The sequence below is a fragment of the Columba livia genome, chromosome 1 (genome assembly GCF_036013475.1).
Source record: "Columba livia isolate bColLiv1 breed racing homer chromosome 1, bColLiv1.pat.W.v2, whole genome shotgun sequence".
NCBI classification, from domain to species: Eukaryota; Metazoa; Chordata; class Aves; order Columbiformes; family Columbidae; genus Columba; species Columba livia.
In genome coordinates, this window is record NC_088602.1 from 8,264,011 (window position 1) to 8,281,462 (window position 17,452).

The following is a 17,452-nucleotide window of genomic DNA, read 5'->3' on the forward strand; positions in this document are numbered from 1 at the left end:
ATAGGAGAAGTAGAAGGCCTGCAGAAATTCTCACCAGAGGATGTTATGGAAGTAGAAGTGTACATGGATTTCAAGGGAAATTACTGGAAAATTGCTACTAATTATTGTACTTCCTACTGAGGGAGTCCCACTTGCACACAGCAGGAAGGATGTGTGTGCAGAGGTGGTGGCCATGTGTAGGACTGTGGCCAGGCCTATGCCTCTAATGCATGTAGTAAACGTGTATGGTGCAATAACTTCAGTGCATATGGACATAACTGAGCTAGGTAGTTCAGTGCTAGCAACAGTGTAGTAACACCAAATTTGATGTAGGCTAACTCCTCTTTTGCCCCAGCAGTCTGGGTAAATACTGGAGTTCTTAGTCCTTGGTGAGCTCTAGCGTGTGGTGGCTCAACTGATTGTTTCATGCTCATTGAGATGCCTGTGTGTTATACTATAATCACTTGAATAAATCAGTAGGTCTATATAATGACATTAAAGTGGGGCATATATATTCTGAAAGTGCTGTGTGCATGTTTTCCCACTGTGTTGGCAGGACCAGGCCTTTTTTCCTGTTGAATTTGTCACAGAAAAATTCTAACACAAGTTATAAATAGGAATCTTCAGAAAAGAAGAGCTGTTTCCTAGCTATTGAGGACTGGCAGTAATATGCTCATTTTTTGTCCTTCAAGCTGATATTTAGTTGGAGTAATTTTTCTACCTTCTTTCATTTATCTTTTAAATTTATACCTGGGTAAAGAAGTTTAAAAAGTTATATGCAGTTGGTGACTTTGTAAATTATTTAACAGATCAAAATTATTTTCAGAAATAATTCAGATAGCTTTCCACCAGTTAAAAATGTAAAACTATGCTGGTAATATGGCACTTTAAAATGTGTAAACACTTATAAGCACGACTACTTTTTGTAAGAGTATTCCCATTAACTTAAAAATCACTGTTTATATGACTGTGTATTAGAGATATGGGCATTTAATTGGAAGACATTATCTCCATCTTCAGGTGGAGAGATTAAGTCATATAATACTTTCCAAGCTGCATCTGAATTCTTGATGCATAGTTGTTTTTCAGAACATCCAAGCTGTCCTCTGCTGATCTATTTTCCTCCATGCTGTGATCTCAAAGTACTTGAAGAGAACATTCTAGCTCCATGAGCTGTTCATGCTCTTATCTCTAGGTAAAGCAAAGCAGCTCTCCACCAGCAGAGTCTGCTGTTGGCAGGAACCAACTGGCAACTCACCTCGAGAGGAGACATCATCATGGTTAGAGGTTCCTCACAAGGGGAGGAGGAGGGGCAGGCGCTGAGCTCTTCACTCTGGTGACCAATGACAGGACCCAAGGAAATGTCAGGAAGATGTGCCAGGGGAGGTTTATGTTGGACATCAGGAAAAGGTTCTTCCCCCAGAGGGTGCTGGACGCTGGAACAGGCTCCACAGAGAGGTGTCACGGCCCCAAGCCTGACAGTGTTCAAGAAGAGACTAGACAACACCCTCAGACACACGGTGTGAACTGTGGGGTTGTCCTGTGCAGGGACAGGAGTTGGACTTGATGATCCTTGTGAGTCCCTTCCAACTCAGGACATTCTGTGATTCTATGATTCTGTGATCCTATATACAGAGATTTGGAAAAGCCAAGCCAGCAGCCACAAAACACCATGTGAGATGTATCAGCTGCTACTCATGAAAGTGGAAGAGGTGGGTCCCAGCAGTCACAACAGCATCCCAAATAAGTAGCAAACATGTCCCTGGGGATGTCCCTGGGGCTCTCTGTCCAGCCTTCACCTCAATGGTCATATTAGTCTCCTTCTTATGGCAGAACTGTCCCAGATCTAGTCTAGTCCTAAAGCCTTTGGACACACAAAAAAAGTCACTTTATTCCCATTTCTAAGAGTGGGGTTGAAAATTCAAACTCTTATTACCCTTTATTGCAAATTCAAACAAAGCTTTCCATTAGGGGTGGACAGATCACAAAATAGCAGCTCCTCCATCAATTTTAGCTGGTTTTGAGCTGATATCGGTGACTGTAGGGTCTTTCCTGGGTGGGCTTCAACAACGTGTGCTTGCAGCCCAGAATTTCAACCATACCCTGGGCTGCATCAAAATGAATCTGGCCAACAGATCGAGGGAGGTGATTCTGCCCCCATACTCTGCTCCTGTGAGGCCCCACCTGGAGTGCTGTATCCAGCTTTGGGGCCCCCAACATAACAAGGGCAAGTTGGAGAGGGTCCAGAAAACACCAGTGAGATGATTTGAGGGCTGGAACACCCTGCTGTGAGGACAGGCTGAGAGAGTTGGGTTGTTCAGCCTGGAGAAGAGAAGGCTCCGGGGACACTTTATTGCGGCCTTTCAGTACTTAAAAGGGCCTGTAAGAAAGATGGGGACAGACTTTTTAGCAAGGCCTGTTGTGACAGGACAAAGGGTGGTGGTTTTAAACTCAAAGACAAGAGATTCAGGCCAGACATGAGGAAGAAATTTTTTACAATGAGAGTGGCGAAACCCTGTCCCGGGTTGGCCAGAGAGGTGGTGGATGAACCATCCCTGGAGACATCCCAGGCCGGGCTGGATGGGCCTCTGAGCAACATGAGCTGGATGAAGGTGACCCTGCTCATGGCAGGGGTTGGATTAGATGAGCTTTGAAGGTCCCTTCCAACCCAAACTATTCTATGATTGATTCTATAATTTTATAATAATGGTTCCAAAGGCAAGTGGATTTTACTCAGCAACAAACGAATATCAGCAAAATAAAGCAGTAGATACAGTCAAGGTCCTTGAAATGCCCTAAGTAGAGTCCTTTTGGTTTGTAATAGAGGTTTGAGATTGTTTTGTTCTTAAGGAATACATAACAGAGTTGTGTGCAGTCATTTCTATTTCAATGGGGGATCTTTCAAGTTTGTTTTATATTTATAGTCTCTGGTTCATTTTGTGCCTGCTGCCTGTGGTGTAACAAGCCTTTTCCCTTTTTCTTTCATCTAATATAATTTTTTTGAGAAGACAACTTCTCTTTAATCATTGTCAGAGACAGGCTTAGTTTTTGGGAGGCTTGATTAGCGTACAGGGAATTCAGAGAAGAGTAGCAGAGAAGGTGATTTTGAATTTTAGCAAAAGATTAGAAGAAGGTTAACAATGCATATAGCCTGGCCAAAGGTCTATAGATCATCTTGATCTTCTGGTTTCTAACGGATGTGGTGATGGGTTAGAAGAATTTTTAATGGTATAGCAATGAAACAAAAAGTTGAGTAGAGAAAACGCTTCCAGAAATGCAACTCCATTGTTCCAAGTTAATTCACCTATTTCCACACAGAGGTGCATTGTGAAAAGCAGACATCATCAGAGAGCCTGGAAAGGTTGGGTGAAGGCAACTGCCAGAGAGACTGGTAGAGCAAGAGAGATTTTACCAGCTGAACAGACCAAATGGAAATGACAAGTAGAACAACATTTATTGTTCCTCCCAAATCTGGGGAGAGAGTAACTTTTGCAAAGACTAAGCTCAGACAGCAGCAGGTGACTTTTAGTCACTGACAGGGTCATTTTACTCAAAGCTTCTGACAATTGCCCCACTGCAGTTTTCTGAGCATCCCCAAAGTGGTTGTGGGCAAGGAGGCTGCACCAGTGAACTCCAGTTCAAAGAAAGGTGGAGGGCTCACAAAACCCAGCAAATCATAGAATCGTAGAATAGCTTGGATTGGAAGGGACCTTCAAAGGTCACCTAATCCAATTCCTGACCTGTAGACTCTCTTTTTCATGTGGTAAGACACAGAATGTATGTTCTTCTGTGTATCCCATCAGACAGCATAAATGTGGATGTAGATTTTCCAAGAACCCTTGCTCCTGCAGTGTGACTTTGATTTAAATGCCTTTCCTTGCAGTTAGCAGTTTACTTCTGTGTCTCTGAGTGCTACTGAAAAAGAAATAGAGAAGGAACTCTGAGAAAATGCTTTCCTATGGCAGTTTCTTATATGTGGTTGTCACTTAATTGAAATAAATGTCTTGGCCAATTGCAATATGAGTTATTATTCCAATCTGTAATTGGAATTATTCTTCCTTTTCTGATCTTTTCCCAAGTGACTGTGCATCTGGTAACTCTTTTTCACTTGAAAGTAACAATTATTTTAAGTGTGAAGAGATGTACTTCATGCCTTGCGCAATACTCAGGCAGTTGGTGTTTGATGCATCTTAACACTGAAATGAAATCACAGGTGAAAACTGTTCTGGTTGAAAATCTGCAATAGTGTCAGGGACTGGGGAAGAAATGGGAATTTTAATGAACAGATATGTCCTCCCTGTTGAGAGCACAAGCCAGCTGAATGCAGTCAGATCCAAAAGATCCAAGAGGCTAAATGGCTGATTTTCCTTCCCCTCTTTGAAATCTGAATTTGGAATTAAATGCAGGTGATTTTAATTAGGTCCTGTGAATATTATTTGGGAATCATATTTTTGTGATTATGAGTCCAGTTTTAAATCAAAACATTGTGTTTAAAACATTGAAAAGTGCAGATGCAATGTATTCTTATATTAAAAATGCTAATGATTAGGACAGATTGAGAGTGTTACTGATGACTTAAATGTCTAAGATGGGTGGATGTTAGAACTGCTAAAACAGTTAAGTAGCACAGTTTTCTGGCATTTTGTAGTAATGTCTCCTAAAAATATTGTCATGCCACCCCCATCCCAAATTAACGCTTCTAAGGCCAGTAATGTAGTGTGCTCACACCTTAAGGTAGCACTGTGATTCATGTTTTAATGATAGTGCCTGCTGGCTGTAACTATGGAATGTATTGTCATGGAAACTACACTTTTCTATATTTACACCAGTGCTGGTTATGCGAGAGACAGTACTTGAAAGAAAAGCGGTATAATATATAGCTTAATAACGAGACAGGCAAGCTAGGAATAAACAGATCAAAGATTCAGCAATGTTACGGCTGCTGTTTGTCACCATAGTACGTTTCTAAACAGGCTCAGTCACTGTTTCTGATGGTAACTAGCACAGCAAGTCAGAAAGAAGCGCTGCTGCGATGGCACTTTGGACTAACAGGTCAGACAAACTTAAATTATTGATAGCTGATTGATTGGCATCTGCATAGTGAGCTCCCATGACATGTAGTACTCATGTCCAGGCTGTTAGGAAAAAAAAAGTATGAGCTGAGTGAATTGAGGACACTGGGTTGTAAGGCCCTGTTATTTGCAAGAAATAAATCTTCAGAAATGGAACTGGGTTGTAACTCTAATTGTGGAGCAGTCCTATCTGTCACTTCAATCTAGAAACTACTGTCGTTTTATTGAGCTTGGAAGCTCAAAGTTTGAAAATATAGAGTGAGAAACAATAATCAGAAAATAATATGCCAAGCTGAAATCTAGCTACACAAAAAAATCGCATAAAAATAAAGTTATTTTATGGTGCAAAAGAAAAATTAGGATCAAAAATTGTTTAAGAAAATGGTTCTCTAATGTTTTTGAACTTTGCAAAGCAAGGGTAGGTAATTTTGAGGAAATTACACTTAAAACTTAGATGTATACATCCATGCAATACACATGCATGTATATGTATTTACATAAATACAGGATCCTAATAGAAGAGGTCTCCTACATCAGGGTCTGCAGTGTTAGACAGATATATTAAAAAATTCTGTACCATTCACCCTCTATACTGTTTGACCTGGCTGCATGCAGAGACCTCTATTTGCCATTTTCTCCAGTCTATTGTGTAAGAAATTTCTGGTTTGGTTTTATTACAGAAAATTGTTTCAGTTGTGCCTTAAGAACTCACTCACGATTGCCAGGGAGACAAGCTGCTCTCATTTCTTTAGAAAGAGTTTCTAATTTGATGGGCAGAGCTTAGTGAGTCGCAAAAAAACAGGGTCAAGTCACTGTGAAACAACTGCTGGGTTTACCTTGATATCAGCTGTGAAATCATTGAAGACATCACTTCACTTTCTGTGTCGTAGCCTTTTTCATTTTATAGTTGTGTGTCTGCCATGACCAAGCCTAAAACTGGAGGAAATATTCATCCAACTTTCATATATAAATAATCCTCTTAAAAAGCACAGCTAGCGGTTTGCTCACCCAAATGCTTTATTATGCATTTTTGGCTGGTGTTGCTTTAACTGAAGGAACAGCGACAGCTGTAACTGAATCCAAACCAGCGTTATGCTCCTAAACTTCTTTAATTATTGCATTTCTGGAATACAGCAAGCCGTTTGCAGGTTATGGGATAACAGTACTAGCTGGAGTCATTAGTTCCTTTGCCTCAAAAGCAGAGTTTAAAGAGGGTTATGTTTTTAAGCTTCATGCCGGTGCATTTTCCGTGTAACTTCATCTCTTTATTCAGTGTCTCCTGCAATCCTTCAACCTGTCTATTTGTAAATTTGTGCCTGGAGAAAGCTCCCATGTGGCAAGCCAGGATTGGATAAATGTTACTTGTATTTCTCTGATTGCAAACTCCCAGCATCTGGGATTTTCAGCTTTGAGTACAGTTTGTTTCATGCTGAGATTCATCTTTTTGGGGAAAGCAAAGGTCATCGCTTCTCCGGAGTTGCGACTGATTTGATTCTTTTTCTCGGGGAGGCGCTGGGAAGGGAATCCTTACTGGAATGCATATTGATAAAGGCTGAGGATTCTGGCTTCTTAGATAAGTAATTTTTTTTTCTCTTCTCTCCCCACAATGACTATGTATTGCAGCAACTCACTGGCTTTTTACCAAATCAGGAGCTGCAGTATTTTTCTTCCGATGGAATAATTTCAGCCCACTTCAGCTAGCATGACAATCTTATGTGATTGTTATGAGTAGGCGTTTACATCCTTTTACATGCTAATACTGCCACACCTGCTAGTCCCCCTCATTTCCATTTCTCTCTTTTTTTTTTCCTTTTTTTTTCTTTTTTTCCCGATGTAAAAACTAATTTCCCAGAGGAAGGGAAATCCTGAGATTCGTGATCAATGCTGCATCGTTGATTCATCAACAACGAAGGGGATGGCTGAATGGGACACAGGTAGAGATTCAAGCAGGCTGCTTCTGACCAGCAAGAGAAAAGCTAGCTGTTGAGCAGCATATGTTGCCACTCCATGTGCTGGATTAGCTACTTGTTTTTAGCCTTCAGTAGGCTGCAACTACTGCAGCACTAAAGGAATGTGCCCTATTGTTAAAAATCCTGACTGCTTTACACCAATGATTTGCCACTGCAAAGTTGCATGCACCAACAACACTTTATCGTTGATGTTTGGATGCAAGGTAGGATGTGGTTAATGTATTTAAATGCATGCTGTAACTCCTTTGAATATCTGTGCTGTTTAATTTCATGTCTGACTAGAGATTTCAGTGCAAATTATGATACGTTGGCTATAAATTAGAGCTTACAGCCGATACGTTTTAAATGTTAGGAAAAAAAAATGAGAAGTAAAGCTTTCTTATTTCCCAGGGTTGTACGAGCATAGATTTACATAGGAAAATCTAACGGATTATGAAGCATTTGTTTAAGAGTTGATTGTATACTTAGCTAACAGTGCTAAGATTACTAAACCACTACTCTGCCATTTGCTTGGCTTTATTGATTTTGATGTGTATACTGTTATTACAAAAACACAAACCAGCTAGAATTAATATATTTTTTCCGTTTGTATTGCTGACATGGCTTTTAACAATAAAAGCAATACTAAAGCATACAGCCCTGCACTTCTCTGTAAGAGATAAGTAAAGTAAGCTCCTGAACACATTTTTAAGTCTACAGGAATATCTTTAAATAAGTGTTTTCTTCTAGAGACTGGACAATTGTTTAATTTCTCTTTTAAATTTAAATCAAAAGGTGGCGCAGTTAGCCAGAGAAGTTTCTTTTCTGGCTGTGTAATGCAATCCCACCCCAAATATTTTAACAAAGGTGTTGGATTGGACTGTATTTTTCCCCATATAGAACCTGTCTTGACATTAAAGTATAACTAATGCTGTTTGTTGTTTTACTGAAATAATTCACAAGTGGTGACATGTTCTTAAAACTTATTGTCTTTGGGTAAACAAGTTCGGTTCTTGGATCACTGGATCATGGTGACTTTACAGGGGGGGTAAAACATTTTGACCCATTCTTTTCCCTTGTTATCCTTCAATACTGGCTGATGTTAAAACTGTTCCTCTGTGTTAAAATAGAATAGGAAATGAGCGGTTATATTAAAAAATGGTAGTTATAGTAATTATTTTGAAATCATCAGTGTAACTTTTTTAATCCTCAAAAATGACTAAGCTACAAAAATCCAGTTTTAGTTGTACAGTCCATAAACTAGGGAACACAGTATAATTTTTTAAGTTCCTGTGTGACAGAGTAGCCTAAATAAAATTAAGTAACTTTGTGGAAAAGGTTAGAGATGACCCAATGCTCCCTAAACGTAACAGCTAGAGGTTAAAGACAGATCATCTACTGCTTCATATAATAAACTTAAACTAAGTTTCAGTCAAACATTTATTATTTGTCTGCCTTCTCCTTTTCCTCAAACTACAGCCTGCCTACATCTCTGGTTACTTGAGACTCTTCTGGACTAAAGTTTCTTGCTTCTTCACTTCCATTTTAAACAAGCAAAAATATGTTCTATTAGCGAAAGGGTTATAATTTAATTGCTGTGTCATGATGCCACTAGTGTTATAAATAGCATCAAGAGTTTAACAGTTTAAAAGCTTCTTTAATTTGCATTTTTTTCATAGGAACAATCAGTATTTTTTTTTTTAATTTTAACTTTAAGAACTTATAACGTCTTGTTTTCAAGTGTCAAATTCTAGTTAATAAAGGTGAATTGTCAGTCAGGGGAAATTAATGCAAGCCACTCTTCTACAAAGGTAGGCCAGTGGCCTAGGGACTAGTATTCAATTTGTATTCCTGCCTGTAAGTGATTTTCAAAGGGTATTCTTTGATGCACTTAAGTTCTTTCATGATTTTCAGATCCTGTTAGGAAGAAGCAGGAGAATAAAAATCATAAATTTCAAACTTTTTTTATTCCTCTCCAGTGCTTCAGGCTCATTAAGTTGGTCACAGTCAATGTTTTATCTTCCTGTGGTGGTGTATGAGCTACTTCTCAAATGAAAAGTGGATGTGTAGGATAGTGATCATTTTCAGAAAGATGAGAAAGAGCACAACTGAACTGAGTTATCTTGGGTTGGTTCAGCACATGTCAGATTAATGCCCTTTGATACCACCATCAAGCAAACACAAGATATTCTCTATACATAACAGTGCATCACCTCACATCAAATATCTTTTTCTCATTTCCTTCTGTTCTGCAGCTCATATCTAAATACATAACTTTTTGCTTTGGACACATAGGGTTATATTTCTAGATTTATGGGTGAAAATCCACTCTTAACAAGCACAGAAGTTTGAACAAGATCGTTCTTTTTAGAAAATCTTTTACTTATATGTCATGAAATCATAGATCTAAACATGCTCACAATATTATGACTCCTACAATCACGTGATTCTTGAACTCAAGAAGGAGATTATTATACAGGAATGACACTTTGTATTTGGGGTGACAGAGGAGAAAATAGATCCTCCGAGTAGAAGGAGAGTGCTAAAATATAGATAGACAACAAAGGAATTCATAGTTCAGATGAATACCTCCAAGTGACAAAAATAACCAGGTCAGGTTATTAACTAACTCCTTTCAAAAGGACAGTGCAAGTTATAGGGATGAAATATTGCTTACGTTCTTGATTTACAGTGTTTACTTTTAATTTTGTGCTAAATACAGTCTTCATATGGGCACAGAAGTGAGTGAGAGAATTGCACCAAATCAGAACCATCACACCCATTTTTATCTGTTCCCAATGCAATAATTTTCAAGTCTGCTCACTCCTAACAGGTGGTGCCAGGGAGTTAATTTGTTGGGGCAGGAAGAGAGTGTGCATGTATTACTATACCATATGTTGCCAAAAAGGCAGTGGAGGAGTTTTACTGCGCCTGCGGGAAGCTTTCCTTTTCAGTTTGATTTCCTGGACTTCGATAGTTGACCTTGTCTTGGACCTTTACTTTCAATGATGCTCAGTTTTATGATTCTTGACCTTGAAATTGCGAAGAATTCAGAGCAGTTTAATTTGAAAGGCAAGGTAATGTCTACCTGAAGTGCCACTATTGCAACCTACCTGTTTTCGGTAGGGAAATACCAGTGTTTTCATCACAGTGGTGCAGCGCTGAAGCTGAGAGGGAATAAGCAGGTTTTAAAACACGGCCTTCAGGTGCCAGAGGGGTTTTACAGAACTGTCTTGTTCATAATATTGCAGGGCTGGGACATGAATGTATGTGCCCTGAGTCTTAAAGCTATGGACAGATTTGTGTCTGTGGATGAAGGGTTGGCTTGTGTGTAAGATAGACCTGCATTCACAGATCTCCACCAAGAGGAGTGCTAAGGCATATATCAGATTCTCACAGAAGATGATGAGACTTCAATGCACGCTTGAATGTCAGTATGTGCTTACTCACTTTGCAGAATTGGGCCCTGTAATAGTTCGTTGAGTATTGCAGAAAAGTTATCTCCCAACTCTTAATATCCTGTTCATTTTGCTTATATTATTGATAGGAGTGCCAGGAAGGGATTTCAGATTGAGTGAGAATTTTTAAATTACATTTTAACCAAAATTCTGACACTAACATGGAAGTGTTTTTGTCTTATCTCCTTTACCTCCATGGGTTGTGGCAACCCCAAGCACAAACAGAGGCTGGGCAGAGAATAGATGGAGAACAGCCCTGAGGAGAAGGACTTGGGGGTGCCGGTTAATGAGAAGCTCAACATGACCCAGCAATGTGAGCTTGTAGCCCAGAAAGCAAACCCCATACTGGGCTGCATCAAAAGCAGCGTGGCCAGCGGGTCAAGGGAGCTGATTCCCTCCCTCTACTCTAGTGAGACACCACCTGCTGTAATGAGTCTGGTGATGGGGCCCCCACCAAAAAAGGGACATGGAGCTGTTGGAGCAAGTCCAGAGGAGGCCACAAAGACAATCAGAGAGCTGGAGCACCTCTGCTATGAAGACAGGCTGAGAGAGTTGGGTTGTTCAGCCTGGAGAAGAGAAAGCTCCAGAGACACCTTACAGCAGCCTTCCAGTACCTAAAGAGGACCTACAAGAAAGTTGGAGAGGGACTTTTTACAAGGACATGTAGTGACAGGACAAGGGGTAATGGCTTTAAAATGAAAGACGGGAGATTTAGATGAGATGGAAGGAAGAAATTCTTCCCCATGAGGGTGGTAAGGCGCTGGAACAGGTTGCCCAGAGAAGCTGTGGATGTCCCATCACTGGAAGTGTTCAAGGCCAGGTTGGACGGGGCTTTGAGTAACCTGGTCTAGTGGAAGGTGTCCCTACCCATGGCAGAGGGGGTGGACTAGGTTATTTTCCAACCCAAACCATTCTATGATTCTATGATATATTGAAAGTATTTCTTGAGGTAATTCCATTAAAAGATGACTGACTTGCACGTTTGTTGACCCTGACCAGGTATTTTGATATATCCTACTTTCCTTTTGATTTAGCTTTATGTTTATAACTGTGCTAGCAAAAATTGAAAGTTTTGTTTGTTTCTTTCTTTTTAAGGGGATAAGATATACTTCCTTCTCTTTCCTGCCTCCTTTCTTTCCTTCTAGCACATTTATCACAACCAGTCCTCTGGCACAATAGCTGATTTTGGTATTTTTTCCTATGATTCCTCTGTTTTAGCTGAAATAGCCAAATAGTGACCTATTCCGCTCTTCAAGGTGAGCATGAAAGTAAAACTGCTTGTTTTTTAGGCTGCCAAAGTTTTGTGTTTTACGAAACTGTTGCAATGAGGAAGGTTTTAGTATTAGAAAACAGTAGGGTGTATAACTGAATGTCTTGACGTTCATATTTATTATTTTTATCATGATTAAACTACTAGAAAACTACTAGTTTTCTGTACCAGCATTATTAGTCTCTTGAGTAAACACTGGTATGTTACTTAGTTCTTAATTAAGAGTTGCGTCTGTGTAGTCACAGTCTAGACCTGATTATTGTAAGAAACAGTAATTTGAGATGTCAGGAAAATGCTTTTCCAACAAGATATGATACACAGTAGATCATGCTCAAAGCCTCACATGCTTTATCTTCTTGATGCATCTCCATGAACTCAAGGGGGATTTTCCATTTCATGTGACAGTCTGAGGTGGTTTCTGAATACAACTAGATAGAGCATTAATTCACATTATAAATGAGCTTTTCAGGCACAGTTACTGAATGCCTTCTTTGTTTCTGTCTGTGCTGCTGGAGACTGTCCTAAGGAGCCCTGTACCCTTGAGGCCCCAGAGGAAGGCAGGACAATGGACGAGTTTGACTTGGTTGAGGAGGACTAGGCTAGGGATCAAATAAGCAATCTGGACATCCATAAATCCATGGATCCAGATGGGATGCACTCTTGGGTGCTGAGGGAGCTGGCTGAGGTCATTGCTAGGCCACCCTCCATCATCTTTGCGAAGTCTTAGGAAACAGGAGAGGTGCCTGAGGACTGGAGGAAAGCAAATGTCACTCCAGTCTTCAAAAAGGGCAAGAAGGAGGACCTGGGTAACTATAGACTGGTCAGCCTCACCTCCATCCCTGGGAAGGTGATGGAACGACTTATCCTTGGTGCCATTTCAAAACATACCAAGAATATGGTGGTCATTAAGGACGGTCAACATGGCTTCACCAAGGAGAAGTCATGCTTGACCAATCTCATAGACTCTTATGAGGGCATAACCAGGTGACTAGATGATGGCAAAGCAGTGGGTGTGGTCTATCTTGACTTCAGTAAAGCATTTGACACAGTCTCTCACAGCATCTTCTCTGCTAAACTGAGGAAGTGTGGACTGGATGATCAGGTAGTGAGATGGAATGTGAACTGGCTGAAGGAAAGAAGCCAGAGAGTTGTGGTCAATGGGGCAGAGTCTAGTTGGAGGCCTGCATCCAGTGGACTCCCTCAAGGGTCGGTACTGGGAGCAGTACTATTTAATATATTCATTAATGACTTGGATGAGGGAATAGAGTGCACTGTCAGCAAGTTTGCTGGTAACACCAAGCTGGGTGGAATGGCTGACATGCCAGAAGGCTGTGCTGCCGTCCAGCAAGACCTGAACAAGCTGGAGAGTTGGGCGGGGAAAAATGTAATGAAACAAGGGCAAGTGTAGAGTCTTGCGTCTAGGCAGGAACAACCCCAGGTTCCAGTATAAGTTGGGGAACGACTTATTAGAGAGCAGTGTAGGGGACAGCAGGATGACCATGAGCCAGCACTGGGCCCTTGTGGCCGGGAAGGCCAATGGTACCTGGGGTGTATTAGAAGGGGGGTGGTTAGTAGGTCAGAGAGGTTCTCCTGCCCCTCTACTCTGCCCTGGTGAGACCACACCTGGAATATTGTGTCCAGTTCTGGGCCCCTCAGTTCCAGAAGGACAGGGAACTGCTGGAGAGAGTCCAGCGCAGGGCAACAAAGATGCTGAAGGGAGTGGAACATTTCCCTTATGAAGAAAGGCTGAGGGAGCTGGGTCTCTTTAGCTTGGAGGAGACTGAGGTGTAACTTCATTAATGTTTATAAATATATAAAGGGTGAGTGTCACGAGGATGGAGCCAGGCTCTTCTCAGTGACAACCAATGGTAGGACAACGGGCAGTGAGTATAAACTGGAACACAGGATGTTCCATTTAAATTTGAGAAGAAACTTCTTCTCAGTGAGGGTGATAGGACACTGGACCAGGCTGCCCAGGGACGTTGTGGAGTCTTCTTCTCTGGAGACATTCAGACCCACCTGGACACATTCCTGCGTAGCCTCATCTGTGTGTTCCTGCTCTGACAGGGAGATTGGACTGGGTGATCTTTTGAGGTCCCTTCCAATCCGTGACATTCTGTGATTCTGTGAGCTTTTGAAATTAATCTGCTAGCCTTACCTATGTGTTCTGCTTTGTTTTGCATTATGGAGTACTCTTAGAGTACAGAAAAGGGATGCCGTTTTGATTAAACTAAGCAGAAAGATGCACTCCGGGAACACACCAAGTACTTTGCAAAATCTTATGGGTATTCAGTTTATAAAAACAGATTAGCACTATTTCAAAGTAAACCACAAAACATGTATAATGTGGTTGAATCCTTCTTACCACCTCTTAATTCCGTGGATCCACTCCTGCTCCTTGCTGATCTGAACTTAACCTCTGGCTCCACTGACATATTTTAGTTTTGATTTTTTGGGGGCCAGAACCAAATAGATGTAAAAATACAATATATTCATGGCCATTCTTATTTCTGTGATCCATCTATAGAGACTGATATATTGCATAGGGCTCCAGAACTCTCTGAAAGGGTTTACTGCCTATTCATAGACAATCAGCAGAGTAAGTCAGCTGGAACATTACTGCCACTTGCTATGCATAACATTTGACAGTGGCACTGAGAAACCCACTTCCACATGTTACTCTTGTTAGGCCACCGTGGTGTTAAAATAAAAATGCTCAGCAATAGAAGGAGCTGCAAAGAGATGCAGGGTTGCCACTGGCAAGAAGCTCTGAGTATGATCAATTGTGTCACAGAGGATTTGTGCATTAGTGTACAGAGCTCAAGGCGGGGAGAGTTTTCTTTGGCATAGCATCTATTCAAGCTATACATGGGGTGTAAGCTCAGGCAAATTCAGCTGGCCATATCTTTTTTTTTTTTTTTCCTGTTAGGCATTGCCTAACCCGCTCCGCTTTTAACACTCTTGGCTTAAGAACAAGTACAACCCCCCAGCAGTTCCCACCCTTCACTGATGTGTGGGGGAAAAATGAACTATACATTGTGCTCAAAGGCCACCAGATGGAACTTTTCTGAGGCCAAAGTATCAAGTTATAACACTGTGGGACCCTGCCAGGAACTTCTCCTAGTATTGAAAATTTTATAAAGTGGATCCTGCTCTTCAGACTTTCTTGTCTCCAGCCACCAAGGAGCATTGCACTGGTGAAGTACTCTGGTATCTGAGGTGAGTGGGCTGCATCTTTGTAAGTAGTATGGAGTTTGTTATCTTGAACTTAGCATGGGTGCTGCAGAAATCAATACTACAGGAGGCCCAAGGATGGTGGAAGCCTAAGGAGAGATAAGGAGGCAGCAGCAGGAAGATCCAGGTGGGTCAGGTGGAGGAAGGGCACAAGGAAGGACAGTGCAGAGACAGCAGCTTGAGGGTAGGAAAAGGAGGCAGCACCCTGGGCAGGGATCCTGAGGAGGCAAGCAGAAGAGAAAGCAACACCGGTGAGGTCTGGCTAGATTGAAAATGGAAAAAAAACCCCCAGCTGTTAGATCATGAATCCTCTGAAATGATGGGTCCATCCCCTCAATCATGTAGGAGTTGAGTCACCGGTCAGGGAATGCAAACAAGTGTTACCATTTCAGTCTTATTCGGAGTGAGCTCACTCGCGAGCTGTCACTCCCTGGCACTGGCCAACGTCTGGGCGGGTGATGCCCAGGCATTTTTCTAAAAGCATCAAGATCAGATGTTTAAAATATTTCTGCTTCAGTGAGAATGCTGTGTCTCATTTTTTTGTCGCTGTCCTGCCCACGAGCTCCCTGTATGCTGTGAAGGGCATGGGTGGATGGTAGGAGATTCCCTGAGAAACCACTCCATCACAAACGTGCAAATAGTTTAAATTAAGAAAACAGCACTAAAAGTGGCTTTTTAAATAAAGTTTTAGGTTTTTAGAAAAGTGTATACACTGAAATAATCTTCTGTTGTAGATGGCATCTTCAATTCCTATGTCATTTGAATCAACTTTTTTCCATGTTTTGCCAGAATATCTGCTTCTAGCAACTGTCAGGGGCTGAACACCAGACTGGGTGGCCCATGGTACATGCTGTGCATGTTCTTGTCACGACAACAAGAATATTTGCTGGTCGCACAGCAGTGGAGTCTGATTTTCTTCACTCTAGATTACTTAAAATTCACCTGAAGCTAAATGATGCTCTGAATTGTGTTTTATAGCCATGGTGGGAATTGGGTTTCTTTTTTAATCTGGTAATAAAGAAGAATCAGTTGTCATGGTTTACAAGCGCTGGATTGGAAACATGACGATAAAGTGCACCTGTGAAAAAAGCAGGGCAGATAGCACGTAACTAGGGTTACTGATTATTTTGAAGGAGAAGTTCAGGGTTTGCTCAGACACTCAATTTTTTAAATATACTTTTGATTTAAATTATACATAATAATTACGTAAAATGAGGTACTTTCAAATAGAAATATATAAATACTGGAATGGCTTGATGCAGTTACATGAGCTGCTTGATTTTACAAACTAATTACTGACTAAGAGAAGGCTATATATAGACATTCATCTTAACTGCAAAGGATGTCATAGAAGAGAATGGTGATGAAGAAGTGTTATATAAATATATTTAAGTGATAATAGCAATAAAACTGAAAACTGTCACTGAACTGTTCTCCTGATCTTTGAAAAGTAGCTGTTATGTTTCCAGTGTAGCTGTCAGAAATATTCTCATTATTAAAATGTGGATATTTATTACTTTTACTTTTTCAATTATATTTCCTTCAGATTTAAACATTTGATGAAATATTAATAGTCATTAGGGACAGAATTTTTCAAGAGAGTTTACTTCAGGGTCACATTGAATGCAATGAAAACCTGAATGGGAATAAAAATTACTAATGGGAATTCCTCTACTTAGTGTAGAAGTTAGTGATCCGTAATCCCAGGAGATATGGCATAGAATAACCTAAAGAAGTATTAAGGCAACTTGGGCTATTCTTTTGAGTCACTTGACTATTGAGTGTATTATCATTATGAATCTGTAAGGTAAAAATGGCTCTCTTCACCCCGCTTCAATGAGTAATTGCACGTGTTAGCTACTCAAATGATCCCCATGAAGTTGTATGTGGACAGAAATCAGGCTTTCTGTGAGACTGAAAATTTTTGTTTCTCAGTTTTCACTCAAACTGACATTTCACAAACCTTGATTCTGAGAATCCTGATACATCATTTTGGGGAGATTTCCTTTAGGAGATGCTCACAGCTGTTCAGTGTAATTAAGATCAAATATGCCAAATAAGAATTTTCAGAAAGATGTAACCTGGTGTCAGCACTAAAGTCCATACAATGAATCACCTGGAGGCCCTATAGCTGTGGCAAGTACAGTACAAAGCCTGTGTCAATATAAAGCTGCCTCCAGAAGACAATGTAGACACATATAACATCCCTTTCTTTGCAAGAAGTGAGCTTATCCCCTATGGAAAGAGACCTGTAGCTACAGACCTTGGGCCAGCTGCAAAATTTTTATGCTATATAAATAAAAGAGGGCTAGTGAGCATACTCAAGTATTTGACTCCTGATTTTCCATACTGCAAAATTGTTAGTTTTGTTACTTGGCTGTATTTTGGGGTGCTCCCAAGCTCTTTTAAGACAATTCGTGGGCTTGGCTTGAAGGATTTTTCATTTCAGGGACTCTTTCCAAGAGGGAACATGGATCAGACTGCATCAGG

The 17,452-nt window shown here is 40.7% G+C and overlaps 1 protein-coding gene across 23 annotated transcripts in view; it reads left to right on the forward strand.

The window, feature by feature from the left end:
• The window catches only part of DLG2 (discs large MAGUK scaffold protein 2), a 1,055,145-nt gene that overhangs the window by 382,291 nt on the left and 655,402 nt on the right, over nucleotides 1–17,452 (forward strand). Inside the window, exon 1 of one of the 23 annotated variants that reach the window (XM_021298799.2) lies at nucleotides 6,261–7,224. The exons of 20 other annotated variants lie outside the window; for them this stretch is intronic. In XM_021298799.2, coding sequence (XP_021154474.1) covers nucleotides 7,123–7,224 — 102 coding nt within the window. In that variant the 5' untranslated portion in view covers nucleotides 6,261–7,122. Of the gene's footprint in view, nucleotides 1–6,260; nucleotides 7,225–17,452 lie in introns of those variants that run through there. 2 more of the 23 variants (XM_065049776.1, XM_021298802.2) reach the window with 2 other exon arrangements.